The sequence below is a fragment of the Paroedura picta genome, chromosome 5, assembly GCF_049243985.1.
Source record: "Paroedura picta isolate Pp20150507F chromosome 5, Ppicta_v3.0, whole genome shotgun sequence".
Taxonomy (NCBI): Eukaryota; Metazoa; Chordata; class Lepidosauria; order Squamata; family Gekkonidae; genus Paroedura; species Paroedura picta.
The window spans coordinates 125,960,076-125,986,898 of record NC_135373.1 but is presented as its reverse complement, the minus strand read 5'-3'; the positions used below and the strand labels follow the sequence as shown (position 1 = coordinate 125,986,898).

Sequence of the window (26,823 nt, the reverse complement as noted above, 5' to 3'; positions counted from 1 at the left end):
CTCCGTGTGCTCTCAAGCCCCAGGCAGAAAAACAGTCCTTCAGGCGCCCTGGGCCCAAGAATTCTGTCATTCTGGCAGGGCCACAGGCTCAAGCGCCGGCTGCTTGTCCTTGACCGGCTTGTCCTTGAAAAGTTCCCTACAAGTTGCAGCTTCTGCCTGCCCCGAGCAGAGCACATGCCAAGATCAACGGGAAGGTCTGCCCCGAAGCCCATGATGGACCCCCTAAAAGAACGGAACAGGAAGGGCTGCTGGGGGCCTGCCAGATCACATGGCCAAGTGGTCCAGTGGCAGGACACGGCAAGATGGAAAGCTCACTGCCAAAGCATGGGAACAGTTGCTGGGCATTTTAGCTAGAGTCTGTTTATTTGTGTGTCGTACTTGGGATTCTCCCAGAGGATCGACCGGAACTGGGAAGTGCCTTTCCAACGTCCCTGAGAAGTAATTAAAATGCCCAGACACTGTCCCACTGTGGCATTCCCATCTTGCCGGGCCCTCCCCCTGAAGAGGCCATCCAGGCACTGGCAAAACGTCAGGGCTTAAAACCACCAGATCACACCCTGGAAAAGCCGCCTCAGTCAACCTTCCAAGCAGCCGGCCAATGGAGATCCCGAGCCACCGCCCCGGGCTCTGTTCCGCCCCTGTGGAAGACACCCAAGGGTGCCAGATGCACTCGGAGGGAATCAGACCACGGCAAGGAACTCGTTTCCAGAAACTTGGCTTTACTTGGCAGTACAGAAGTCATCTGGAGCCTCAGCCAGGCAGAAGGCCCGGCTCCGTCAAATCAATACTGCGCTGCGGTTTGGTCCACCGGAGAAGCCATGCGTAGTACAATGGGGAGGAGGAGGAGAGGGGGGAAAGGAAGGGAAAAGGGGGGAAAAAACCCTGCAATCACAGACGTACACAGCTGGCCTGCTTTGGAGGTGTTTTGTTCTTGCACCGATTTATTAGTATCGCTTTTTAAAACACAAAAGAAGAGGCCGGGTCCCGACAGATGTAAACAGTTTGAGAAGCTTTTAGGGGTGGGGAGGAGAAGGGAGGGAGGGAGGGAGGGAGGGAGGGAGGGAGGAGTGTGCTCAGGAGAAACCCTGCTGGGGGGGGGGGGGGGCTAGAGTTGCTGCGGACTTGGGCCAGAATGACAGCTTGCCATGAAGTTAAGACCTGATGGGAAAAGGCTGCTTGGGATGAGCCCCCAACCTGTTGGAGGCTGCCTGTGGGTTCCGTGCACCCACGGCCAGGGGGGCGGCCGCCACTCGGACAGAAGCAGAGAGAAAGGGGGAGCAAGGGGGGACAGAAGGCGACGTGGGCGTTCAAGTCACCCGCGCCTGTGACCAGCGAGAGACGCTTAACAAGCGCTGATCTTCCGCTAGAGTTCAGGGACCGTTAAAGCGTGTCGGCGTGGGCCAATTGTGACACAGGAGCCTCATTTTAAAGAATTGTCACGTGATTACATCCAAGGGGGGGGGGAGGGGAGAGCGTTTCTGCCAGTGAAGGACTTTTCTCTTTTTTTTTTTATCAGTCTCGGAGACAGGATTACAAAAAGCAGGCCTTACAATATTGAATTTCGGAGGGTGCTCGCTTCCGTTCCTCTGAGGCGCGCAACCCTGCCGGCCGGCCGAGAGCTGGGGTGGGGGCTCCGGCGCCCGTCCCCCCCCTACTGCTGCTCCTCCTCGCCGTAGATGTCGTTCTTCTTCCGCTTCATCTCTTCGAAGTCAAAGTCTGCGCCCATCATCCGCTTGTAGATATCTTTGATGTCGTCGCACGTCGTCTCAAAGTGGGTGGTGGCGTCGTAGGTGCGGGAAATGAAGATCTGGAGGAGAGACAGACGGACGGACGGAGTTAGTCAAAGCGGTCGCTGTGAACGGCCCCCTGTGCCCAGAAATGGTTCCAGCCGCTTCCCCGCCATTCGCACAAACCTGGCTCTCTCTGCCCAGGTCGGTTGGTGCAAACAGGTCGCTGACGCTCACAAACCTAGAAGCGGGGAGAAAAGTCCTTTTAAGGAGTGTCGAAGAGCCAGCTGTGTGTGCCACACGCCACCCATGATTACACGGGCCTGCCCAGTGGTAGGGTAACTTCACACATTCCCTCCCTGCAGAACATGGTAGAGGCAGAGCTCACATGGAGAGGGCCATAAAGGATCTTCAACACGGAGCCGGAGGAGGAGCGGCTGCCAGTCCGAGCTGACAATACCAGCCTAGTTGAAGCGCAGCTGCTGCCAGTCCCGAGCTGGCAATACAGTGCTGCATGGATGTTTCAGGCATCAATTTTGGTCTAACCAGATTAGGCAGAAACAGGGGAGTATGACTCCATGTGTTTTCTTGCACCAGGAAAATCTGGAAAAGATCTCAAGTGATGCCTTGCAGATGACTTTAGAGGCCTAGATTCAGGCCTACTTAACACTATAAAGACAAATCGGGTTTCCGTGGAAATCAGATTTTTGAGGTTCCAAGCTGCCGTGGTATCCTGCGCCCCAAAGTTCTTTGGGATCAAGGGAGGAAAGGGGCCTAAAGGCAACAGCGCTACGATGCTGGCCTGCATCTGTGACCCAACTGGCTCCCGCTTAGGCCCTCGACTCTCCCAAGCCCAATGAATGAGTCCAGGCTGAAATGGCAGGGGAAAGGCCCTGCCTGCTCCGTGGGGCTAGGCGTGGGGTGCTTACTTCTGCTCAATAGGCTCCAGGAGCTCCAAGGCGGGCTTGGTCTCCTTCTCGGGGTCGTTGGTCTCCACCGTAGTGCTCACAATGGCGATGTACTTCCCTTGCGCGGCCACGTTATGCGCGGAAGAGATCATGCACACGTAGATGTCTGAAACAGACCAGAACACCAAAGGGACTCTCTTACTAGAAGTCTCCATTTGCTCTCCAGCACTCCGACTGAGGGAAACAAAGTGCAGGGGAGAAGCGTAATACTTTCAGACAATTTACCAAGCAAAAAATGTAAAAGCGGGTCCCACACACCAAAGCAGATACTCAGATTGGGTATTACAGCATCACCCACCTGCTTGGTTGGGCTGCAGCAGACTAATGTGCTGGCGACCCCTTCCAGGCCGATGTTGCCTCCAATCCCACCAAGAGAGCCTCACTCAACAAAGCCTGGCCGACAGCCTGAACAAGAGACCCAAGGAGGCTGTCCCCCCTTCCCCATGGTGCGTCCCTCCCCCGGCCAGACCTACCCGACTTCCTGTTGACCTGGTTCTGGGGAATGATGATCTGGCAGGAGTTGGCGTCGTTGGTGTTCTTGATCGGGTGGTTCAGGATGCAGATGACCCGGATGACCTTGCCGACTTTTTTTACTTTGTCCGGGACGTAGCTGGGGTCGCAGATGAGCTGCTTGCAGCGAGCGATCTGGGGGACGAGATGGAAAGGGGTTAGAACAGTGGTCCCCTCCCAAGTTTTCTGAAGCTAGGGGCACCCACAAATTACGGTGGGCTTTATGCTGGACAGATCCTTCTCCTGGATGCTTGAGGCTGATCCTGCACTGAGCAGGGGGTGGGACTAGATGGCCTGCATGGCCCCTTCCCACTCTAGCAGTCTTATCACAGAATCATAGAGTTGGAAGGGGGCCATAAGGGCCATCTAGTCCAACCCCCTGCTCAACGCAGGATCAGCCCTAAGCATCCTAAAGTTGAATTTTCACAACTTTTATTTGGGAATATTCAATTATACTGATCAGCTGGCGTTCTGTCTGTCAGCTGTTAGATTGAAAACGGCACACTTCGCATAATCAGGAGGGGGGGTGATCTACAGTTGTGGACACACGCACCCACACACCACCAACCCTCCCATGGAAGTGACTCTTAGAAACTGAGGCTCAGAATAAAGCTGCCCCCCTGCTTCTTGAGCTTAAGGTGGGTGGAGTCAAAGCATTCTAATTCGGACCGCGTTCTGCAGCTTCTCATTTTCATGCGTCCCTTCTTGCAAGCTTGCCCTCTTTACTGCTGCAGGGGGCTCCAAATCACACTGGGGTTTAGAACTGACACGAGCGGAGGACAACTGGGGCTGAAAAGTCCTCTTAGTTTTGCTTGGGGGGGGAGGCCTGGCCTGGTGCATCTTTCATAAGCTCAATGGCCCTCTTCACACCCCGGCCCATTCGTGAAGCTGCCCCTGAGCCTGATCAGTGGGAGGCCGACCCGGGTCGCTAGGAGAAGAAGAGCCAAAATGCAACACCATACCTCCCCTTCCGATTTCACGCCCACCACGCGGCCGTTCTCTATGACAATCTCTTCAATCGGCTTGTTCAGCATGTAGGTGCCTCCGTAGATGGCACTTAACCTGGCAACGAAAACAGAGATTTGAGAGACCCAAAGCATGTTCCATTCCACCATTGGGTCCTCGCAAGAAGCCTATAGGGTGGATTAAACAGAGAGCAACTGACAGGCCCCAAGTCAGAAAGCAACATTGACCAGGGTCTCTGCTCTCCTAGTCCGACTATCCATCTGACTGTACCACACAGACTTCTGGTGGGAAAGAGGATTGATCCCTCACACAGAAACACTACCCCTGCTCCCAAAGGCTGCCATGCAGCTGGGATTCGTCTAGCGTGGTGGTCCCTAACCACCGGGCCATGGCCCGGTGCCGGGCCACGGATCCCTCTCCCTACCTCCCCTGCAGTAAGAAACTTCCCAGGCTGCAAGCTTGCGGCCTGGCAAGCTTCTTACTGTGGGATGGGGGGAGAGGTAAGTATTGCCGCGCATGCGCTATGCACGGCCGAAAACGCGCACGCACGGCACTTTTGCGCATGCCGAAAGTGCCGTTCATTCACATTTTGGGCTGCGCACGGAGCATGCACTCATGCTCGGCCCGGCCGCGCATGCGCATTGCGCATGTGTGGCCGGGCAATCACCCTCCCTGTTGCCGCTGGGGAAAAAGGTTGGGGACCACTGATCTAGCACATTTCCCAGCCTGAAAAAGGTTGGGGACCACTGATCTAGCACACCCTCCTCCACCCTTCCTTAGAAGAACTCAGGATTGGGAAATGTTGAAGGCTTTCATGGCCAGAGTCAACGGGACGTTGTAGGTTTTCCAACCTGTGCTGTTGCGGTTGAGTAGTTTTAGTCCGATGCTTCACCAGGAACTGTGGTGACAGAGGGAGGACATGGCAAGAAGGGAATCTCCCCGTGCCACCGTGTCAAGCGTATGAACAGTTCCTGTCTTATACAAGAGCCTCCCTGGGGGTGGATCGGAAGAAGGAATTGCTTTTCCTGTACCTTCTTATTAACTCCACCCAGACACAAACTAAGGCCATTGTTCTGTGGGACCAAGACTCTCTGGGACAGACAACCCTGCTAGGAAAAGTAGAAGATGGACTGATTCAACCCAGACAGCCACGGCGCTTGGTTTGCAAGGCCTGAGCAAGACTGTTCACCACAGGACATTTGGGAAGACATTCATGTCTCCCAAAGAGCATTCCACTCCACAAATTCCAACTGGTTGGTGGTCCCTGGCCCCAAGGAAGTACGTTTGGCCTCAGCCATGGCCAGGACGTTTTCCGTAGAGTGAGCTCCGGAAGAGAACCAGGCCCTGTCAGACCTGGCACAGCTCTTCCACCAAGCTTCCGCATCTGCGGCTCTCCCTTACAAAAACACCCCCAACGACACCCAGTCTGGTCATTGATGGGCAGTGAATTTCTGGAGGCTGCTGTCGCTCGATACTGCAGATTCATTACTTAAAATAATATAAACAGTACAAACATTGGCAGTAAAAAACAAAGATGTTTATACTGTTTTTAACTTATTATTAATTTTAACCCACTTTGTACACCGCCGTGAGCCATACTGGGAGAGCGGGATAGAAATTTAATTTAACAAATAATAACAATTCACACACTGCATGATATGAGGAATGGACCTCCTAGAAAGAACGAGCTAACCAACTTGTCTTCCCCACCCTTAGCCCGTAAGACACCTCTGGCTTTAACAAACTGTTTTGCGAGCCTCCTTGATCCAACTCTCACCTGGCAAAGCCCTGGGGCAGCTCCCCCAGGCCGTAGAGCGGATACAGGTAGGGGCTTTTGCCGTATCGAGCCAGGGAATCGCTGTACAGTTTGATCCGGTTGATGGTTTCTAGGCAAGGCTGGTCTAGGTAGCTGAGGAAAGGGGAAAGAGTTGATAAGCAACAAAAGAATCAAGACGTGTGGCCAGAACGCCTGTCCTACTCTCTCCCAAGGACTTCCCCTGCTTAGACAGCAGGTCCGCACCATGGCCTGCGAATGCTACTTTCTCAAACAGACCCTCCCCACTAGAAGAGCTGGGTTTTTTATACCCGGCTTTTCAGTACCCGAAGGAGCCGCAAAGCAACTTACAATTGCCTTCCCTTCCTCTCTCCACAACAGATGCCCCGGGAGCTAGGTGGGGCTGAGTGAGCTCTGAAAGAACTGCTCTGTGAGAACAGGTGGAACAGGACTGTGACCAGCCCAAGGTCACCCAGCTGGCTGCACGTGGAGGAGTGGGAATCAAAGCCTGCTCTCCAGATTAGAGGCAGCCGTTCTTAACTACTACACTAACCTAACAGCTGACAGGTGGAACCGCCAGGTGAACAGTATAACGGAATATCCCCAAATAAAAGCTGGGAAAAGTCAACTTTTATTCCCGTCTGCTATACTGGTAGCCAAAAGCAGATTGGAGTCTGCTGCTCTTAACCCCACCTTGCTGGCTAGGGCAGCTTGCATGCATTCTTGATCGCACCCAGTGCTTCTGGAACCATAGATACCATCCAAGTTATTTCTTGAAAACCAGGAAGCTGATCCTTGTGAGTAAACAAGCCACACAACACGATGGACCCTGTGCTTCCCAGGTCAGCCCGCAGGTCTTCTGAACAGCCTGGCACCTGGTCTCCAAAACCTCTGCTTCCTACACAGCCCACTGGGGGCTTGACCCCACTATGGCCTTGGCCTCAGACAAGCTTCCATGATTTGGATCTTGGTTCTGCCTACTCGACAAACGCGAAGGTGCTCCCCTGCGGCCACAGGCAGATCCGCCACTTACTCGTCGGTCCTGTACAGCGCGAGGGCGTGGCCGGTGAAGTCGATCACATCCTGGCCCAGGTCAAACTTCTTGTACACGTCCCTCATGGTGTTCTTCTTGGGGTCGACCCCTTCGAAGGTGCGGGCGTCGTTCTCGTCGCAGTTGGCGATGTACACCAGGAATTTGCGGAAGCGCCGTTTCTCGAACAAGCCCATCAGACCTGCCGGGGCGGGAGAACATCAGGTCTGAGCACCGGCAGCAAAGGCACTGCTTGGATGCTGTGAGGCACCCCTGCCTGTGCAGCTTAAAACGTCGGCAAGCTGATTTATTTTATTTATTTATTTATTATATTTATATACCGCCCTCCCCGGGGGCTCAGGGCGGTTTACATAATAACACAAGAACAATACATGGAACAGTCTTATAAAACATTTGGGTAACGGTGCAATAATAACATAATTGTAAACATATCTGAAAACCGCCCGTGGCGCCGCGGGTGCCACGGTCTAAATAAAGCAGTAAGGGGTCCTGGGGCGGGATGAGTCCGGGATGAGGAAGGGTCCAGATTGGACCGTTCCTCATGACAGACAATCGGAGGGACCAATCGGCAGGCGCGAAGCGCCTGCCGATTGGTCCCTCCAATTCCCAGCCCCAGGAAATGCGAGCCGCGCGCAGCGCGGCTCGCAGTTGCTCCCGGCCTAACGCGGCGAGAGGCGCGAAGCGCCTCTCGCTGTGTCAGGCTGCCGCCTGAGGGAGCCCCCGCCACAACAAGAAGATGGCCGCCGCCGAAAATACGCCGCTCTGGAGCCGCCTGCCCCCGCTCAAGGGAGCCCCTGGCAGCCGCGCAGAGCGCGGCTGCCGGGGACTCCCTGCCCGGCGGCTTGACGCGGCGAGAGGCGCAAAGCGCCTCTCGCCGCGTCAAGCCGCCGGGCAGGGAGTCCCTGCAGCTGAAGGACACACCGCCGCGTCCAACAAGGCAGCCTACGGCCAAAAAAACTCCGCGAAAAAGCCTCGGGGAAGGGGCTGGCCAGCGTCTCCTCCGTGCTGCCTGCCTTCCTCGGCCATGGACCTCCGCCTCCACCCGCGCCGCGCAGAGAGGCCGCCTGCAACAAAGTCCGAGCTGCCTTCCCGCAGCCGGACCCCCGAGCACACGCAGCAGCAGCAGGAGCAGCAGCGCCGTCCCCCAAGCCACCCTACAGACGAACAAATGGCCGCCGCCGAAAATACGCCGCTCTGGAGCCGCCTGCCCCCGCTCAAGGGAGCCCCTGGCAGCCGCGCAGAGCGCGGCTGCCGGGGACTCCCTGCCCGGCGGCTTGACGCGGCGAGAGGCGCGAAGCGCCTCTCGCCGTGTCAAGCCGCCGGGCAGGGAGTCCCTGCTGCTGAAGGACACACCGCCGCGTCCAACAAGGCAGCCTACGGCCAACAAAACTCCGCGAAAAAGCCTCGGGGAAGGGGCTGGCCAGCGTCTCCTCCGTGCTGCCCGCCCTCCTCGGCCATGAACCTCCGCCTCCACCCGCGCCGCGCAGAGAGGCCACCGGCAACAAAGTCCGAGCTGCCTTCCCGCAGCCGGACCCCCGAGCACACGCAGCAGCAGGAGGAGCAGCAGCGCCGTCCCCCAAGCCACCCTACAGACGAACACAAGGCAGAAAAAACCTCGCCGAACGGTCTGGCCAGCAGTCGCCTCTACGGGGCCGCGTCTCCTCCCTGCTGCCAGCCCTGCTTGGTCGCGCTCCTCCTCCTCCACCCACGCCGCGCAGAGACGCCGCCCACAACAAAGTCTGAGCTGCCTTCCCGCAGCCGGACCCCTGAGCACACGCAGCAGCAGCAGGAGCAGCAGCGCCGTCCCCCAAGCCACCCTACAGACGAACAAAACGCTGAAACAAACTTGCCGAACGGTCTGGCCAGCAGTCGCCTCTACGGGGCCGCGTCTCCTCCCTGCTGCCAGCCCTCCTCGGTCACGCTCCTCCTCCTCCACCCACGATGCACCGAGAGGGGCCTCCGCCTGCAACAATACCCATGCGCGACCAAGAGGCGGCCCAGCGCCGCCTCTTTGTCTCACGCCCGGCTCACGTTCGCCTCGCCAGCGGCATCTTCAATCCAAGGACAGGAGCACTGCAAAGCCGGTGAGTGGCCCTGCCGTTCTGTCTCGCCTTGGGGGAGGAACGCGGACCCGCTTTTGAGGGCAGGCTCTGGGAGAGGAGGGGGGGTGGGAGTGTGTCCCTTACCCTTCCCCATTCTCCCCTTTCAAAGCCCATTTTTATAAATGGGCTTTGCCCCTAGTAACATTATAATTGTGTAACCAATAAACAATACAACGTTGCAACATACAAACAGGTCCAGCGGCAGCTGCTCTTTGCTCTGATGCAAAGGCATTTGAATCCCGTGTGCCTGGGGAGCCTGGATCTCCAATTCATCAACCCCCCTGCGTTGGACTGAGGGGTGAAGTACTAAACAGGATGCCAAGCCTCAGCCAAGGGTCCCCAAACCTTTTCAGCTGGTGGGCACCTCTGGAACGGACCTAACGGGATCAGAAAGATCCAACCACAAAATGGCTGCCACCGCTTACCTCCAGTCCCACAGTAAAGATCCTTCTGCTGTGGTGGGAGGTGCTGCCAGAGCAATTTTTGGAAAAAGCTGCACCGTCCGATGGCCAATCAGAAACCTTCTTGGGCAAAAGTCCCACCTGGGCCCACCCACGTCCACAAAACCCCTAGTGGGTGCTGGGAAAGGTGATGGCAGGAGCCACGGTCCCCGTGGACAACAAGTTGGTGACCCCTGGTCTAAGGCCAGGCTTTGAGCTTTGTGCTCTAATACTGGCAGAGCTGTGACTCAGGGGAGATGCCGTCTACTCACTGGAGGCCAGGGCTTCTGCCTCGGTCGAGGGAACTTTGTAAATCTTCCCTCCCTTGTAGACAAAGCTGCCTTCAATCACTTTGAAGTCCAAGTAGCGAGTGACTTCGGTGTACAGCAGCATCTTCACCAGCTGGCCTGCAAAGGAGAGAGGCGGGTTGTTAACCGGCGGAAAGGAGGGAGCGCATGAAGGGGTCATCTCCTGAGGCGGTGTCTCGGCCCACCTAGGGCGGTGTTGTCCACTCAAGAGTGGCAGCAGCCCTCCTGCCAGATCCCACCACTGGAGACTGAACGTAAACATTCAAGCAACTAAAACTCCAGTTGAAAATGTACAATAATTGAATGAAAACCACATAAATAATGCTAGAAAGAAGGAGGGGCAGCAACCATTATTGGGGGTTATACCAAGCCAATCAAAAAGTCCTTAGTTCAGCAGTGGAATAGGCTGCCTAAGGAGGTGGTGAGCTCCCCCTCACTGGCAGTCTTCAAGCAAAGGCTGGATACACACTTTTCTTGGATGCTTTGGGCTGATCCTGCGTAGAGCAGGGGGTTGGACTAGATGGCCTCTATGGCCCCTTCCAACTCTATGATTCTATGATTCTTCTAACTGTTGGTGAAAGGCACTGAAAGATGAAGTCTGAGATTTTGATGTTGCAACTTGTCTCTGGCTGCCACCTATTTGGCTCCAGATCTCCAGGGCAACCGAAGCAGGGTTTCCAAGAAAGACAGGAGTGTAGAGGTACACTCTACATTCTCTGCACTCTCATTCTTTGTAGCTGCAGGCTGCTGAGCAGAACCTTTCATTTTAACAGAAGCAGTATAGAAGGCCCTAGGGCAGTGAATAGGGAAGCAGGCCCTTGACGTGAACTGGATACCCAAAGACTACCCTGTACAATAGTTACACTTACAAGGGGAAAAAAATCTTATGTCTACCAGCATTAAAAGATATGGAGAAATTCTAATGGCGTAGTTTGTGACCGGAACACCAGCAGGTACGCCAAGCAGACAGAAGTGGAACCAGGCCCTTCTGCTCAGGCGCCATCAAGGGATGCTTCCGTTTTCACGGAGGTACAAGAAGGAACGTGACAGACAGCAAATGTCCCCAGACGCCGGTGGACCTGGCAGAAAGGAAGCCCCTTTGCTTTGCTTGAGAAAGGAGAGGACGGTCAAGAAGTTCTCAGCCACTCACCGTTTGCCATCAAGAATTTGGGGATCAGATCCACGTTCCAGTCTCTTCCTCGGCCCATCGACTCCGGCGGAGACCCCGGGAGATTAAACCGTTTGTACAGCTGGAAAGACAAGGTAGTCATGAGTGAGGGGTCTGCTAGCAGGACTGCATCGACAGACTTCCACACCAAGGTGTCTTGGTCACAACGGTGGAAGCAGGCCAGGAGATTGGAAATACTAGGGGGCAGGGGGGGGGGAGGGTGTCGCAAAAAGACCTGCAGCTCAGTTCTGACGGCAAAAGGGGCAGCAGAGGTGCTGGAAGAGCGTGGAGCAGGGAAAGATGGTCAATGGTTTCTCATCTCTTCGGAAGAGCCACAATCAGAATCCTAAACATTTTCAGTCCTGGCCTCTACTTGGTGGAAGGAGCTCCTGGAGGAGATGCGGTCCCTGTCAGAACCGGCATGGTTCTGCAGGGCCTGCGAGATGGAGCTCTCCCACCAAGCTTTGGGTAGGGCCCAATGACATCTACAGCCCTCCCCTACAAAAAACACCTCCGTAGAGAGACATCTAGCTGCGGGATTTACAGGCAGGGAATATCCTGGAGGCTGCTACGACTCAAAAGGCTGCTGAACTGGCCACTCGTATTTTTGTATTGTAGATGTTGTTATTGTTATGCTGACTTTTAAACATTGCTAAATTTAACGGCATGTAAACCACCCTGAGCCATTACGGAAGGGCGGTATAAAAATGGAATACCTCATCATCATCTGTCCGTGGCTAACTTGCCAAGTATTGTATCACTAACACCAGAAGGGAATGTAGTCCCCTGGCTCCAGGCCTTCCATCTTCCCACACCCCAGGTTTGGGAACAGAAGAGACCATCAGAACTGTATTACTGGGAGGGGGGGGGGATTTCATCTCACACATTAGCTAGGCTAGTTCAAAGGAAGCACACCCATTTAGAGAACTGAGAGCTTCAGAGGTGGGGGCGATTCTCAGCAGCTTGGCAACCGGCTACACAGAAAGGTGACAAATCGGCTGAAACAACTGGGCACACTCACATCTTCCAGGGGTGTGATAGATGCACTTTCACCTCCGTAGTAAGCATTGCGGTCCATGTGGAGGACCTTTTTCCCGTTCACTGACATGATGCCAGAGAGGATGCATTCCTGCGTAAAAGGAGAGACAGCATTAGACCACAGAAACCCTCTGGATTGGGGGGGGGGGATTAGTGTTCATTCTGCAAGTGGAAGAACCCACAGAGGAACCAGGAACCCCCCCCCCCCCGATTCTTGTGCTGTGCGCATCAGCCAGGCCAAGATCCCCCAGCCTTTCTGACTCAGTGGGCACCCCAGGAATTCTGACACGGGAGGGGGGGCACAGCCAAAGAGAGGCAGCTGATACAAAATGGCAGTCGCAGGAGGCGGAGCCAGCCACAACATAACTGCCGTAGCACACTTGCACGCAATGACGCCGCCTGTGGTGGTGTGGCAGCTTCTGCCAAAGTAATTTTTGACTTCTTTTAATTGACGTCAGAGGGCCTGCTGAGCTAAAGCCCTGCCCACTTTCTAAAAACATTTGATCGGCACCACGGCACCCGTGGGGAACATGCTGGGGACTCCTGAAGCAGGCAGGCCACAAGGATAACTGGAGGGCTATGTTTCCCACAATCATGCTCCTGCTGGGCTGGGAAATTTGGGACTCTCATAAACAGTAGTTCGGATCATTCACTGACTCCCTGCCACCCAGCTGTGTTAATCTGGCAGCCTGCACTGGGTTTCTGCTACAACCCGGCCCACGAGCCAGCAGGAAGCCGCCCAGCTGAGCTGCCCTCCTGGCTCTGCAAACCAGTCGCTCTGAATCAGCCAGGAGTGAAGGATTGTGCTTGTGGCTCCAACCAGCCCTTTTTGCAGAGCGGCTGCAAAGCCTTTACGGCCGCTGCTGACGGAGTGCCAGGCGTGGGGTGTGGATCTGCCCCACCCGCCAGGCTGGAAGAAGTGCTTTCCCTCACAGCTCTGGCGACCAGCCCTCAGGGGGGCAGGCAGGACACGTCACGGGGAGGAGGGACCTCTTCCTTTCGTTGCGGCGGCCCTGCCCAAATGTTCCCGGGCAGAGTCCAGCGCCGGCCTGCCAACGCTGCAGAAGGTGGCACCGCCAAAACAGGGGAGGAGCCCAGGGGGTGTGGCGAAAAGCAGGCCAGGGGAATCAGGCAGAGGCCCGGTTGTTTCCACTTCCTCTGGCTGCTGAGCTCTGCTTCAGTCGTGCCTCCACCCAGAGAACTAAAGCCGAAGGCCTCACGGGGTCAGGAAAGAGGGGAGAAGAGGCTACAGGCACAGCCTGTCAGTGTGCATCACAGGAAGACTAATCTCCCTTGAGCTCGCTTTCCCCAGAGCCCTATGTTTCTCTAAGGCAGGGGCAGTCAACCTGTGGTCCTCCAGAGGTCCATGGACTACAATTCCCATGAGCCCCTGCCAGCGTTAGCTGGCAGGGGCTCATGGAAATTGTAGTCCATGGACCTCTGGAGGACCACAGGTTGACTGCCCCTGCTCTGCCTCGGCCACTCGGCCAAATCTTTGAAGCAAAAACACCACAAGGGACCCTGGGTTTGGGCTTTCGTTTCTTAGGAAGATGTACTTGGAATAAACATGGCAATGAAGCCTACTCGGGTCTCCCCTTCCCTCCCAAAACAGACATCCTGGAAGGTAGGTGGAGCTGAGAGAGTTCTGAAAGAACTGCTCTGAGGGCAGCACTATCAGGGCTGTGAGTAGCCCAAGGTCCCCCCCAGCTGGCTGCACGTGGAGGAGCGGGGAATGAAACCCGGCTCGCCAGATTAGAAGCGGTCGCTCTTAACCACGACGGCTTATAAGCAACTGGAACGTACTCCCTCTTCTTAATTCGGTTTCCACATGGATGTGTACAAGAGGGCAAACTCAGATCCAAGCCAGCGGCTGTGCAATTCCATTGGCTGATACCGGGCAAGCCAGTTCCTGCCCACACGTTCCTGGCTCAGAAACATGAAAATCTAGCTTTCTTTAGGGATCATTCCCCACCCGCCCCCAAAAACGTGACTGCTGCGGCTGAATTTCGCCTCTACCACTCACTGTGTCAGCCTGTTGCTTCACCTTTACCCAGGAAGGCAGCAACCAGAGCAGACGTGCGTAGGACTGTCTGATGCTACCCAAAAGCAAGCAAACCGGCTCAACAGAGGCCCACCGGCTTCGGGTATCAAGTCTTCAAGCTCTGGGGCACAACTTGCACCAGACTGGATCCTAAAACCAACCCAGAGGAGGAATGGCTGAAATGAGGCAGAGATCAGGCCAGCCACCCACATACGATCCTGGGCTGATCCTATAGTAGTGGTACACCGACTTCAGTGCTCTCGGATGCTGCGCACGACAGCAGCGCATCCAGAGCATGCATACTCCAGTTGTCCCGACCCCACCGTTCTGGCACCTCAATGGCCTCCAATGGCGAGGAAAATCTTAAGCAGAAAACTGCGGCGTAAGAATACCGATAAAAACTGCAGTTGGAAGATGATAGCTGACAGCAAAAAAAGAAAAACAAAGATTTTCTCCTCTTCTTGTAAGGTACACAAGTCCACATCTCTTGTCAGCTTGAAGGACCTGAGCGCTGGCGGAGCTAAGACTACGTAAAGCTCGGTCCCAGGTACTGTGCTGTATCACATAGCCTCACCTGGACCACGGATGGCCCACCTGTGGCTCTCCAGCTGTCCATGGACTACAACTCCCATGGCCGCCCCTGACTGCGACGGAGGCCAGGTGACCCAGAGAAAACTGCCTTCCAGGATCTCTAGTGGATTCCCAGAGACTGTTCCGACCAGCCTGTGACCAAAGTACAGACGGGAAGGAAAGACACGGGCTGGTCCCCTAATCGGTGACTTTGGATTAATGTATTACTATTCAAAACAAGCCTGCAATTAGAAGACTATATATAGTGGGAGAGGTGAGCAGCAGGCCTTGTCACCTCTCCGTTCAGCTTAAGCGCAGACACAGCGCCAAGGAGACGACGTTACGCAGCTGCCCTTCGCTTATTTAGACTGGAAAACGGGACCCAATGCCCACGTGCCGAACTGTCAACCCTGCCACAGCCTAATTCAGAGAGCCTAATTCCGAGATACCATTTGAGTTTTGAAAAGTGAGTAGTAGTAACAACGCCATCCTGATGCGGATGTGGCCCAGGCTAGCCTGATCTCGTCGGATCTCAGAAGTGAGAAAGGCCAGCCCTGCTTGGATAGGAGACCCTTCTGGATGTCTTGTGTCCCTACGTCAGGGGTGGTCAAACTGCGGCCCTCCAGATGCCCATGGACTACAATTCCCATGAGCCCCTGCCAGCAAACGCTGGCAGGGGTTCATGGGAACTGTAGTCCAGGGACATCTGGAGGGCCACAGTTTGACCACTCCTGCCCTACGCCGAGCCAGGCAATATCTAAACCCTCTGTTTGTCTTGTACCCTGACCTGTATGGCTCAGGTGAACCTGATCTCATTAGATTTCAGAAACTAAGCAGGGTCAAGCCCTGGATAGGTGACTACCAAGAAAATCCAAGCTTGCTACACTTCTGAATGTCTCTTACCTTGGAGACCTATGCAGGGATGGCCAAAACTGTGGCTCGCCAATGTCCCATGGACCCCTGGCAGCATGCTCAGTTGGCAGGGGCTCAGGGGAATTGTGCTCCATGGACATCTGGAGAGCCACAGTCTGGCCACCCCTGGGGTTGCCTGAAGTCAGCAGTGGCAAGAGAAAGGCCACTCTCAGGAGCTTCAGGACCACTGGTCAAGAGCTCCTCCGTCCTTGGAAAGACGGAAATGCTGCCTGAGAGTTGCCTAGAGGTAACAAGAAGAACAAATCCAGGGACAGATCCGTGAGTGTTTCTGTGCTCCTTCCATTGAGTGGAAGGCACCAAGCACAGGGGGACGGAGAGCAAGGACTGCACTCTGTGTACGTCACAGGCACCGTTCTAGTGGGCAGGCAAAGCTGAACGGTACAGTTCGCTCAACCAGGCCCGTATTGTCCGCTCCAACTGGTAGCAGCGGCTCTGCAGCATCGCTGGTAGCGGTCTTACCTCTGGGGAGGTTGTTCCATTATTGGGGGGGGGGTCTGCCACTGAAAAGGCCCTGTTTCATGAGCTTCTTTGGCGGGACAGTCAGGAAGGCCCCTCCCTGTAACCTTAAATGGCTGGTCCCAAGCCACAGAGAGCGTGTTAATTGCTGGCCCGACCAGTGGCCTCGCCAGCAAAGATAAGGCATGTGTGTGCTTCCACCAGTTGAACGGTTGGGCCACAAATCAAATTCTGCAGACTCAGCGAGAAGAGGCGGAGGGCGAAATTGGAAAGGAGGAAGCAGGCACCGATTGCAAACCCAGCTCTTGTGCCATCTGCCGCCACTCACTCTCAGGTCCCCGGTCTGCCGCCTGAGCCGATGGCCGCTTGCTGGGTTAGGCCGCGAAAGCCTTCAAGCAAACAGCTGCCTTTAACCACAGGGACGGTTCCCCTTGGAGGTGTTCTGTGTCAGGCACCACCGGCAAGGACCACGCGAGGGCTCCAGCGTGGCCTCCAATGTCGGATTGGCCACCGTTCGCCATGAGCCTCAACAAGCCACGCCTGCCACTCCGCTCGGCTACCTTGAGCATTCATCACAACGTGGCCCAAAAACAGAACAGATTTATAGCAACCTCAAGAGGAAGGATGACGGCATATCTGAGTGCTGTTACAAAACAGATTCCTAGAAGAACTTCTAACTGGAGTCAAGTCAAACGGGGTTTGCTTCCAAAATCCAAAACCTTTGCTTTCAGTAGCAATGCTAGGTGAGCTGGAACCGTTTAGAAGAAGTGCTGCAGAATGGGGGAAATGCCTAAAAGATCATGCCTTGGCCTGTCAGCGGCTTCAAAAAGACCGCCTCCTTTGCTCAGAAACAGGCCCGGGTCCTTTGAGAACAGAAGTCATGTTGGATCAGGCCAGTCCAACATTCTGCCCGAGACTGAGTGAATTTTAAGTGCGGAAGGACGCCAGTCAAAAATTCTCACTAATGCCCATGGGGCTGAGAGAGCTCTAAGAGAACTGCTCTGTAAGCACAGCTCTAAGAGAACAGAGGCTGACTCAAGATCAGCCTGCTGGCTGCATGGGGGGGAAGAGTGGGGAAATCAAACCCAGTTCTCCTGATTAGAGGCAGCCGCTCTTAACCGCTGCACCCCACTGACTCCCCCCTATCTGAAAATGACTGGCAGCTCCATGGTGCCCAGAGTACATGGAAGAGTTTTACCAACTACAAGAATGTCAATACAGTTATATGGGAGTCATCGCGCACGGGTGTGTCATGTCACAAGAAGTTGTGCATTCAGGCCAAGAGCAATCCAGATTGAAGGCAGCAGAGTGTGCAGCTCTGCTCTTCGCTCACCCACTTTCATTGGAGCCATAGAGGACATCTATCCAACCCCCCTGCTCAATGCAGGCTCAGCCAAAGGCATCCCTGACAAGTATCGTTCCAGCTGCTGCTTAAAGACTGCCAGAGAGGGGGAGTTCACCACCTCCTTGGACAGCTGCAAAGGCGGAAAGTGGGAAATTTCCCACCTCCCAGAAACCAGGCCGGCGCCAACGCCCTCAGAAAAAATGGATTCCAGAAGCATCTGCCCAACCAGGGCAGTTCCCGCACGCTATGACCCCCGGCCATCTTGTCAGCCACTGCAGCCAACAGCTCACCGCAGAAGCACCGAAATCGCAGGAATTGCACACCGCTCGGAGCAGAGCTACGCCCAAGGGCCTCCGAAGCCAGGGAGGAATGCAAAGCATGTTTTGCGGCCCAAACGCCGGGATCTCCGCTCTGCCCCTCGGAGCGAACGAAGCCGAGAGAACAAAAGCAGGAAAAGAGCTGGCCTCAACCACTGTAGGAAGCGCCGATTCATTCGGCCATATTTATTTCTCTCGGGCGGCGAGGGGAACAATGGCTCTTCTCTCCTCCTCGGAGTTGCCACCCACCATTCAGCGAGAGGAGTTTCTTCCCTACAGGCACCGACAGGAGGGATGCCAAATTCACTGCCGACAGATTTCAGTTCAGAAGCCAATGAGGGAGAACCCGTGGAAGGGATCAGGTGACCAGTCTTCACCTGGCTTCCACCAGTTAGTTGGAGTAAAGGTAAAGGTATCCCCTGTGCAAGCATCGGGTCATGTCTGACCCTTGGGGTGACGCCCTCCAGCGTTTTCATGGCAGACTCAATACGGGGTGGTTTGCCAGGGCCTTCCCCAGTCGTTACCGTTTACCCCCCAGCAAGCAAGCTGGGTACTCATTTTACCGACCTCGGGAGGGTGGAAGGCTGAGTCAACCTTGAGCCGGCTGCTGGGATTGAACTCCCAGCCTCATGGGCAAAGCTTCAGACTGCATGTTGGCTGCCTTACCACTCTGTGCCACAAGAGGCTTCCTTGGGGTTGAGGTTCATGTGTCGATTTACCATAGAGTTAAATTATGGCCTGAAGGTGAGGGAAAGATGCTGAATCTGGTCCCCTTGTTACCCACACAACACTAAAGCAAGAAGAAATACTGCTTTGCGCAGGCAATGATTCAAGTGTGGAATTTACTGCCAGAGAGGGTAGGGATGGGCACAGGAAGCTTTAAAAGGGGGCTCAGAAAAGCTCATGGGTGATCAAGGGCTACTAGCCGTGGTGACTAAAGGAATGCCCATGTTCAGAGAAAGGCATCCTCTGAATCTCAATGCCAGGAGGCAACATCATGGGAATTCGTCAGCCCCTGTGCTCTTTTGTTGGCATTCCAGAGGAACTGGCTGGCCACTGAATGAACCCGTTTATTCTCTTGCCCTCCAAGACCGGTCATAGAAGAACCCTACAAAATATAAGGTACTGCATAGGACATGACAGGAATGAATAAAGCCCCAATCATCATTATTGCTATTACAATATATTATTACTTAGGTATGGGCAGCTTAACTCTGTTTCAGCCAGTCTTCCTAAAGCGACTGGTCACAGTGTGAGACAGAATGCTGGGCTACATAGAACATCGGTCTGATCCAGCAGGGCTCTTCTTAGGAACGCCTCAGCCTCTGTGCCCCTGTTCTTGGCCTTCCAGAGGAACTGGCTGGCCACTGACTGAGACAGGAGGCTGGGCTAGAAGGACCTTCACTGGTCTGGCCCAGCAGGGCCTCAGGATCAGTACACAGCTACAGGCCATGCCCAATTTTCATGGAGAAAACCAGGGAAAGTGGTTTCAGAAGGAAGCCATGCTGGTCTGCTATAGAATTAGATCTGGGTCCGGTGGCACCTTATGGACCAGCAAGATTTTTGGGTACAAGTTTTCAAGAGACAAGCCGTCCTTGATATCAGACAAAAGGAGCTTTGACATTGTGAAAGCCTGTACTGCAAAAGCCTTCTTGGCTTCCAAGGTGCTACAAGGCTCCCACCAACCTGGGAAAACCATCTCTCACTTCGCTTGGGTGCCTCTGACTGGCTTTGAATCCTGCCTCTGAAATCCACAGGCCAGCTAGAAGGAAGCCTCGTTCGGGAAACCGAAGCTGCAGCTCTGTAACACCTTCACTTCCTGAAAGCTCCTAAAACGATCGGCTTCAGGAAATGTGCACAAACCTCCACCAAATTACGCCCCGATGTGAAACCAAGCTGACTATCGGTTCGGTTGCACAACCAGAAGAATCGCGGTGGCGGCAGCAAATCCAGAGCACGTTAACGCCAGATTCGATTGGGTACAAATGTAGAGCCCAGCAGGGGCACCTTTAAGACCCGCAGAGTTCCATTCAAGGTGTTTCTCACGCAATTCAATCTCAAGGGAACACAAACAAAATCAAATTGCCGGGTTTATCCTTGTCATCTCTGGAATCTGTCAACCATTTTCATTGTGCTGTATGTTAGTTTACCCTCACACTTGCCTCTAAGTATGAACTGATTTCTTCCATTCCATGAAATTATACCTGAGGACCTGTGCGTGCAGACAAAAGCTCATACACCTTGAATAAAATTTGGTCTTAAAGGTGCCCCTGGACTCTAAATCTGTTCTCATGTTAACACCAGGCTGCTGAAGAAGGCAAAGGAGCGACAGAAAACTGAGCAAGCGTCAATATTTGAAGAAAACCAGATCCCTCCCTGCATTTAATTAGGGCGGCCCGGTTTGTCTGTCAACACGTATGTCAACAAAACAGGAGGAGCCAACAGAAGGGGCAGAAAAACGCCAGCTAGTTGCTCTTGCATACAGACTAGCCCCTGGAAGATGTGAAACAACAGCAAAACAGGATGGCACGTCAGACAGGGTGAAATATTAGGGGGGCGTCAAGATACCAAAAGAGAAAGGAAGGAACAGGACACAAGGGATGGCATAGGTGTGGGATAACTAGAAGAGGGAAAGAAAGCAGGGAAGGGTGATGACTGGGAGGGAATACTGCTTTCATGGAGAGAGAAGCAGAAGGGTGCCGTCCCCAGAGAAATCCCTCCACGAGCCACTAAGGTTGCTCCCAGAAGTTACTTTCGCTAGAAACAGGAAATACCAGAGAGCGACGGAAGGTGGCAGACAGACCGGGGATGCTCTAATGCAGTGGTTCTCAACCTGGGGGTCGAACGACCCTTTCACAGGGTTCATGGCAGGGCAAGTAGCTTGGCCGGGGGGGGGGGGAGGGGGGCATCCACACAACAGCCTTGCTGGGTAGATCGAGATAGAGCGTTTGTCTGTTTGGGGCAGCGGAAAAGAGAGAGAAGATGGGACGACAGGCAGAACTGAACTGAGAAGCCAGGAAAAAAAAAAAACAATTTAGATACAATCCTGAACCATGGATCTTCACGCCGTTGGTCAGTTTTGGTTTAATTCCTGTGAAAGAACCCTGGCAGAATTTTATGGTTGGGGTTCACCACAAGAGGAGGAACTGGATTAAAGGGTCATGGCATTACGAAGGTTGAGAACCTCTGCTCTATAAAATGGGCTGAGGAAGGGCCTACGGTGGGACCAAGAAGAAGACCCCTGAAATGGGGCAGGGGGAGAGAGCACGGAAGAGAGAGGTTGCACAACCAGGAAAGGCTGAGCAGAAGGAAGGGGGTGGGGGGAGGAAAGGGGTAAAGGTCCGAAGGAGCAGCGGCTTTAAGGCGGCAATAGGGCAGCTGGCATTGAGAAGTTTATTTATTGACCTTGTTTATGGTCTGTTTTTCTCTCTGGGACTCAAGGTGGATTTGCCCAGAGCTGATGCAGTCAACAGGATGGGAACGAACAATGAAGGAGGATTCCGAGAGGGAGAAGCTCACGCAACAGAACTGGAGCCAGGCAAACAGTTTCGCATGACACAGTAACCAAAGTGAAATTACACAGCAGAATCCGACCTACAGCCGCCTGGGCCCAGGATCAGGGACCCCACTGCCTAAGAATAATAACGATAAGGGGGGCTGGGGGAAGGCTTATGGGTCACAATAATCATTTCAAACAGGGAATTACTTATTCATTTATTCAAGCGCTCACACCCTGCCGCTCCTCTTGCTTCGAGGCAGCTCATAATGAACGGCAAAGAGAGTGCGAGGGTCAACAGGAAGCGGAAGCCGAGGCAGGCCAAAGAATCCGTTCAGGGATTGGGGGGGGGATGTCAGAAGGGGCCCGTTGTGCCATTTCTGAACTCATTCCTGGAGGGAGACCTGGGGGGGGCTGGGCTCTGGCATCAGCATGTTCAAGTTAAATGGGGCTACACAAAGACGCAGACTCAAAGCCCTGCCCCCCCTCCAATTCATGGTTTAGCAGTTCAATTAGGAGACCCACTCATGTCAAGGAAGGCTGACAGCCTACCTCACAGGGCTCCTGAGAGTACACTGTCCTGGCAGTGCTTGGCTTGTGTGGGTGGCCCTTTCTTGCATGCCCAGGGAAATATTGATCACCCCTCTGGGGTCAGAGGGCACATTTCTTCCAGGGCAGACTGGCCAGTTTCTTTTTTTTGGGGGGGGGGGAATGGGGTCATCATCTGGATAGGGGCTTGGGGTTACTGTGGGTGGACAGGTGGTTGTGAATATCCTGCATTCTGAAGGGGGTTGGACTAGATCAGGGGTAGTCAAACTGTGGCCCTCCAGATATCCATGGACTACAATTCCCAGGAGCCCCTGCCAGCGAATGCTGGCAGGGGATCCTGGGAATTGTAGTCCATGGACATCTGGAGGGCCGCAGTTTGACTACCCCTGGACTAGATGATTCTATGAACACTGTAAACAGATTCTGGTCTTGTCTGGAGAGAAAGGGAGGGGTTATGTGAATAAAGAAATTAATATGATCTCAAAACAAACACCCATCCCGCCTGGCCACATTCACAGGGTAGCTATGAGGCTGAGGAAGGGCATTTAAGGGGAGGGCCACAGGTGAGAAAGCCGGGCAAAAAGGGCCACCAGCCTGATGAACCATCTGGGATGGGGGGAACTGGGCCACTGCTAAAGAAATAAAAAAAAAAAACCCTCCAGAGATCTGTGGGTGCGAGCACAGCGGAGGAGAAAGGGGAAGCGGCAAAATATCAGGACAAGGACAGAAGCCAGTTTGTGCCCTGCAAAGCACAGCTGGGAAATCCACAAGGCTGTGGGGCTGGGGTTACAGTCCAACACCCCCCACACAGCCCTGCTCCATGCCATGCAGTTTGCAGAGCGACCTGGGCCCAGTCACTCCCACCCTGGCCTCGCCTACCTCGAAGGGTTGTTAGGAAGGAAAAGCATTAAGGGGGGAGAGGAGAGACCAAGGTAGGCCAGCCTGAGGTCCACAGAGAAAGGGCAAGACAGAGAGGAAGAAAGGAAAGGGCAGGAAAGCAGGCCTAGGCAGCAGCCGAGGGGGAAGAAGGGGGAGGGCTCTTCGTATTGGGGGAGATGACAAGGAGCTGGGGGGGGGGTTAATGGCAAGCACTCAGAATGGGGGAAAGATGCTTTCACATAGATGAGAAAACAGGCTGGGTGGGGGTAATATAATGAAGCTCCCAGATAGGGGGAGGGGAATTATTTCATGGGGGGGGGGATGATAAAGAACCCAGGGGTATGTGCAAAAGAAATCACCAAGAATGGGGGTGGATTCTTTCATGTTAGGGGGAAAGGACAAGGAGACCAGGGGGTAGAAGCGATTCTTTTTAATTGGGGTCCAGTGGGGGAAGATAAAAAGAAACACAGAATTGGAGAGGGGATTATTTCATAGTGGGGGTAAAAGGCAAGAAGTCTGAAGCGGGGGGTAGTCCACAGAATGAGGGAGAAGGGGGACAGATCATGTTGGGAGACAGCAAGGAATTGGGGGGGAGAAAATAAACAGAAGCCCCCTGAATTGGGGGGGAGGGAATCTTTCATGGTGGGGGTCAAAGGACAAGAAGTCCACTGGGGCACTTGGGTGGAGGGGGAGGTTTTTTCCTATTGGGGGATGTTGTGGAGTGGGGGGACATACAGGTAAAAGGGAGCACATAGAATACAGGGAAGGGGGTATTCATGCTGGGGGCAAAGCAGGGGGAAGGATTCTTCGCATTGGGGGATGCCAAGGAGTGGGGGGGGCATAAGGGGTCAAAGGGAGCACATAGAAGACCAGGGTGGGGGGAGCCTCTCATGGTGGGGGCAAAGGACAGGATGTCCACTGGGACAGGGGTAGTCAACCTGTGGTCCTCCAGATGTCCATGGACTACAATTCCCATGAGCCCCTGCCAGCGTTGCTGGCAGGGGCTCATGGGAATTGTAGTCCATGGACATCTGGAGGACCACAGGTTGACTCCCCCTGCACTGGGGCACAGAAGTATGCGGGGAGGAGGAGGATTTTCCTATTGGGGGATGCTGCGGAGTGGGGGGGAAACAGGGGCCAAAGGTAGTAAGCACACAGAATACGGGGAAGGGGGGGCTTTCATGCTGGGGGGGGGAAGGATGTTTCGTAAGGGGGGGTGCCAAGGAGTGGGGGGGCACAGGGAGCACACAGAATACGGGGGGGGGTCTTTCATGGTGGGGGCAAAGGCCAGGAACTCCACTGGGGGTACAGGGGGGAGGATGTTTCATATGGGGGGGTGCCGAGGAGTGTGGGGGGGGCTTAGGGAGCATACAGAATACCGGGGAGGGGCTCTCATGGGGGGGGGCAAAGGCCAGGAACTCCACAAGGGGCACAGGGGGAGGATGTTTCATATGGGGGGGGGTGCGGAGGAGTGGGGGGGCACAGGGAGCATACAGAATACGGGGGGGGGCTCTCATGGTGGGGGCAAAGGCCAAGAAGTCCACGGAGGGGGGTGGGGGTACACAATAGGGGGGGGCCCAGTCTGTGCTTGGGGGGGGGAGGGGAGGACAAAGGCCTCTTCCTGCGGGGGGGGGGAGGGGCGCGTCACCCACCGTCAGGCCGGTGCCCAGGACGATCACGTCGTACTCCTCGTTCATGGCGCGGGCGAAGAGGGGCCGGCGGCGTCGCGGGGGGTCTTCGGGGCGGGCGGGGCCGGGCGCGGGGCGGCTCTTCGCGTCGGGGGCCAAAATGGAGGCGCCTCCTCGCCCGCCGTGAAGAGAGCGCGCCGCGGGGGCGGGGCCAAGGGGACGGGGCGGGGTCTGGGCGGGCCGGCCGCGGCCGCGGGGGCCGGGGGCGGGGGAAGGGGCGGGGCCCCGGCGCGCCCCAAACTCCTCCATGGGGCGGCGGCTGGGCGGGGCGCCGCGCGGACGCCGGCGCTCATTGGTCTCCCCGGCGACCTCGCGACAGTCCGGCCTGCCGCGCGTCATCGCGCGCTCTCATTGGGCGGCGGCCGCCGTCGCTAAGGGGCGGGGCGGAGGGGAGAGGAGAGGGAGGGGGGCCAACGGCCGAGGCCGCGCGCCGGGGCGCTGCGGCGGCCGCTGGGGCGCATGCGCGGGCCTCTGCTGCCGCTTCCGCGCCGCGGCGTGATCCCAGGCGGAGTTAGGCCGCTCTGAAGCCATTGGGTTCGGAGGGTGCGGGGACGGTGCAACTCTGTTTAGGATTGCGCTGTCAATTTTTGCTGCTGGCCTGTTTGGTGGCTGAAAGGCGCAGCTTAGTTTAGGATGGCGCTCATTTCTGCTGCCGGAGCGCCGTCCCCAACGAAGCTATGTAGCTCTAAACCAGGGGTGGTGAAACTGCGGCCCTCCAGATGCCTATGGACTACAATTCCCATGAGCCCCTGCCAGCATTCGCTGGCAGGGGCTCATGGGAATTGTAGTCCATGGACATCTGGAGGGCCGCAGTTTGACTACCCCTGCTCTAAACTCACTGGCTTCGATGAATGCTGAAAGGTGCAAGTCTGGTTAAGATTGCACTAATTTCTGCTGCAATGCAAGAAATACTGCGCTGCACCTGGCTGGAGGGAGCTAGTAAGGGGGACCAGATTTTAACATTGGTAAAGCGGGACACCCTGACCGGGGGAGTTCTTGATTAAAAGTTTGGTCTATATGGAGCAACAAAAATGTCATAGAACGTAAAAATTGTATTGTTTATATATAGAGAGAGAGGCGAAAATTTTGTGTCTGAGGGATCCTTTAAGGCCAGCTGTTCACCCAAACCTAAAACAAGAAGAATAAGAACAACAAAACCAGTGTCCAGTGGCACCTTTACACTAAGGTGACCAGATTGTCCCACTTTTGGAGGGACATCTGGGGACACCTGGCAAATTGTATTTATGTTGAAATTTATATATATATATATATAACAATACTATTTTTGCGTTCTATGCGTTCTATGAAACTTTTTGCTGCTTCATATAGACCAAATTTTAAATCAAGAACTCCCTTGCTTAATGGTGTCCCGCTTTACCAATGTTAAAATCTGGTCCCCTTACTTTACACCGACAAAGATTTATTCAAGGCATGAGCTTTCGAGTGCTTGCACTCTTCCACAGACTCGAAAGCTCCCACCTTGAATAAATCTTTGTCGGTCTTAAAGGTGCCCTTGGACTATATTTTTGTGGTGCTACTTCAGAGCAACACGGCTTCCCACTTGAATTCGCCTTAGGAGGCACTTCTTCCAAGGAGGCGGCCTGAAGCAGGAAACACATTTATACCCGTAAAGGGTTAAGGTTGGATACCCAAATGCTTTAAAAAAAGAGGCAATTACAGTCTCTAAAAAGTGGACCCAGCTGAGCCGGGAACAATTAGTGAGGATGTTCACATTTCTATTTTGATTTGGTTGCCAAACTCCAGGAGGTGTCTGGGGGTCTCCTGGGATTACAGCTGACTGCCAGATGGCGAAGATCAGCCCCCCTGGAGAAAGAAATCGCTTGGGAGGTGACATTTGTTTAATAAATTTTTAATATGTATTTAAAATTAATTATTCCCACCCATTCAGGAAACCCAGAACCATCAAGAAACCCCTGCGTTTCAAAAAAAACCCTGTTTGAGAAAGCCTGCACTAAATAAATAAGAGCAATAAAGGGAGAAAAAAATATTTGTTGAACTCAATTACACCCTGTCTTTATCCCCAATGGGGGCCAAGAGTGACTTTCCTCATTCTCCTCTTCCCCATTTTTATCCTAATAACAACCCTGTGAGGTAGGTTAGGCAGTGAGGATGTGTCTGACCCAAGGAAGTTTCCACGAGTGGAGACTCGAACCCAGGTCTTCCTCAACTGGCCTTTTAAAGGCTCCAAGATCTTATAGTATACTGGAGGGTGTTTTTTTTTTGGGGGGGGGAGTTCTCAATTGTCTAATCAACCGTGATTTATTGCCAGCTCCTCTCATTTCCCTGAATTCCCCATCCCGTGTCAATAAAGAAGAGATGGTTTCATCCCCCACTTTTCTCTGCCCAAAGGAATCTCAAATCGATTTACAATCACTGTCCATCCCTCTCCCCACAAGAGACACGCTGTGAGAGAGTTCTACCAGGGCTGCTTTGTGGGAACAGCGCTATCAGGACTGTGACTCTCTCAAGGTCACCC

The 26,823-nt window shown here is 54.5% G+C and overlaps 1 protein-coding gene across 1 annotated transcript; it reads right to left on the bottom strand.

Moving 5' to 3' along the window:
- Positions 1 to 699: 699 nt before the first annotated feature.
- Positions 700 to 24,672, bottom strand: GDI2 (GDP dissociation inhibitor 2). Its single transcript, XM_077340371.1, has 11 exons — positions 24,291 to 24,672; positions 12,036 to 12,143; positions 10,997 to 11,096; positions 9,811 to 9,945; positions 6,979 to 7,177; positions 5,949 to 6,080; positions 4,168 to 4,267; positions 3,169 to 3,340; positions 2,657 to 2,801; positions 1,914 to 1,968; positions 700 to 1,807 (listed from the first exon to the last, which is right to left on the bottom strand). The coding sequence occupies exons 1-11, from the start codon at positions 24,663 to 24,665 to the stop codon at positions 1,652 to 1,654; spliced, it is 1,677 nt and encodes a 558-aa protein (XP_077196486.1). The 5' UTR covers positions 24,666 to 24,672; the 3' UTR covers positions 700 to 1,651.
- Positions 24,673 to 26,823: the final 2,151 nt, after the last annotated feature.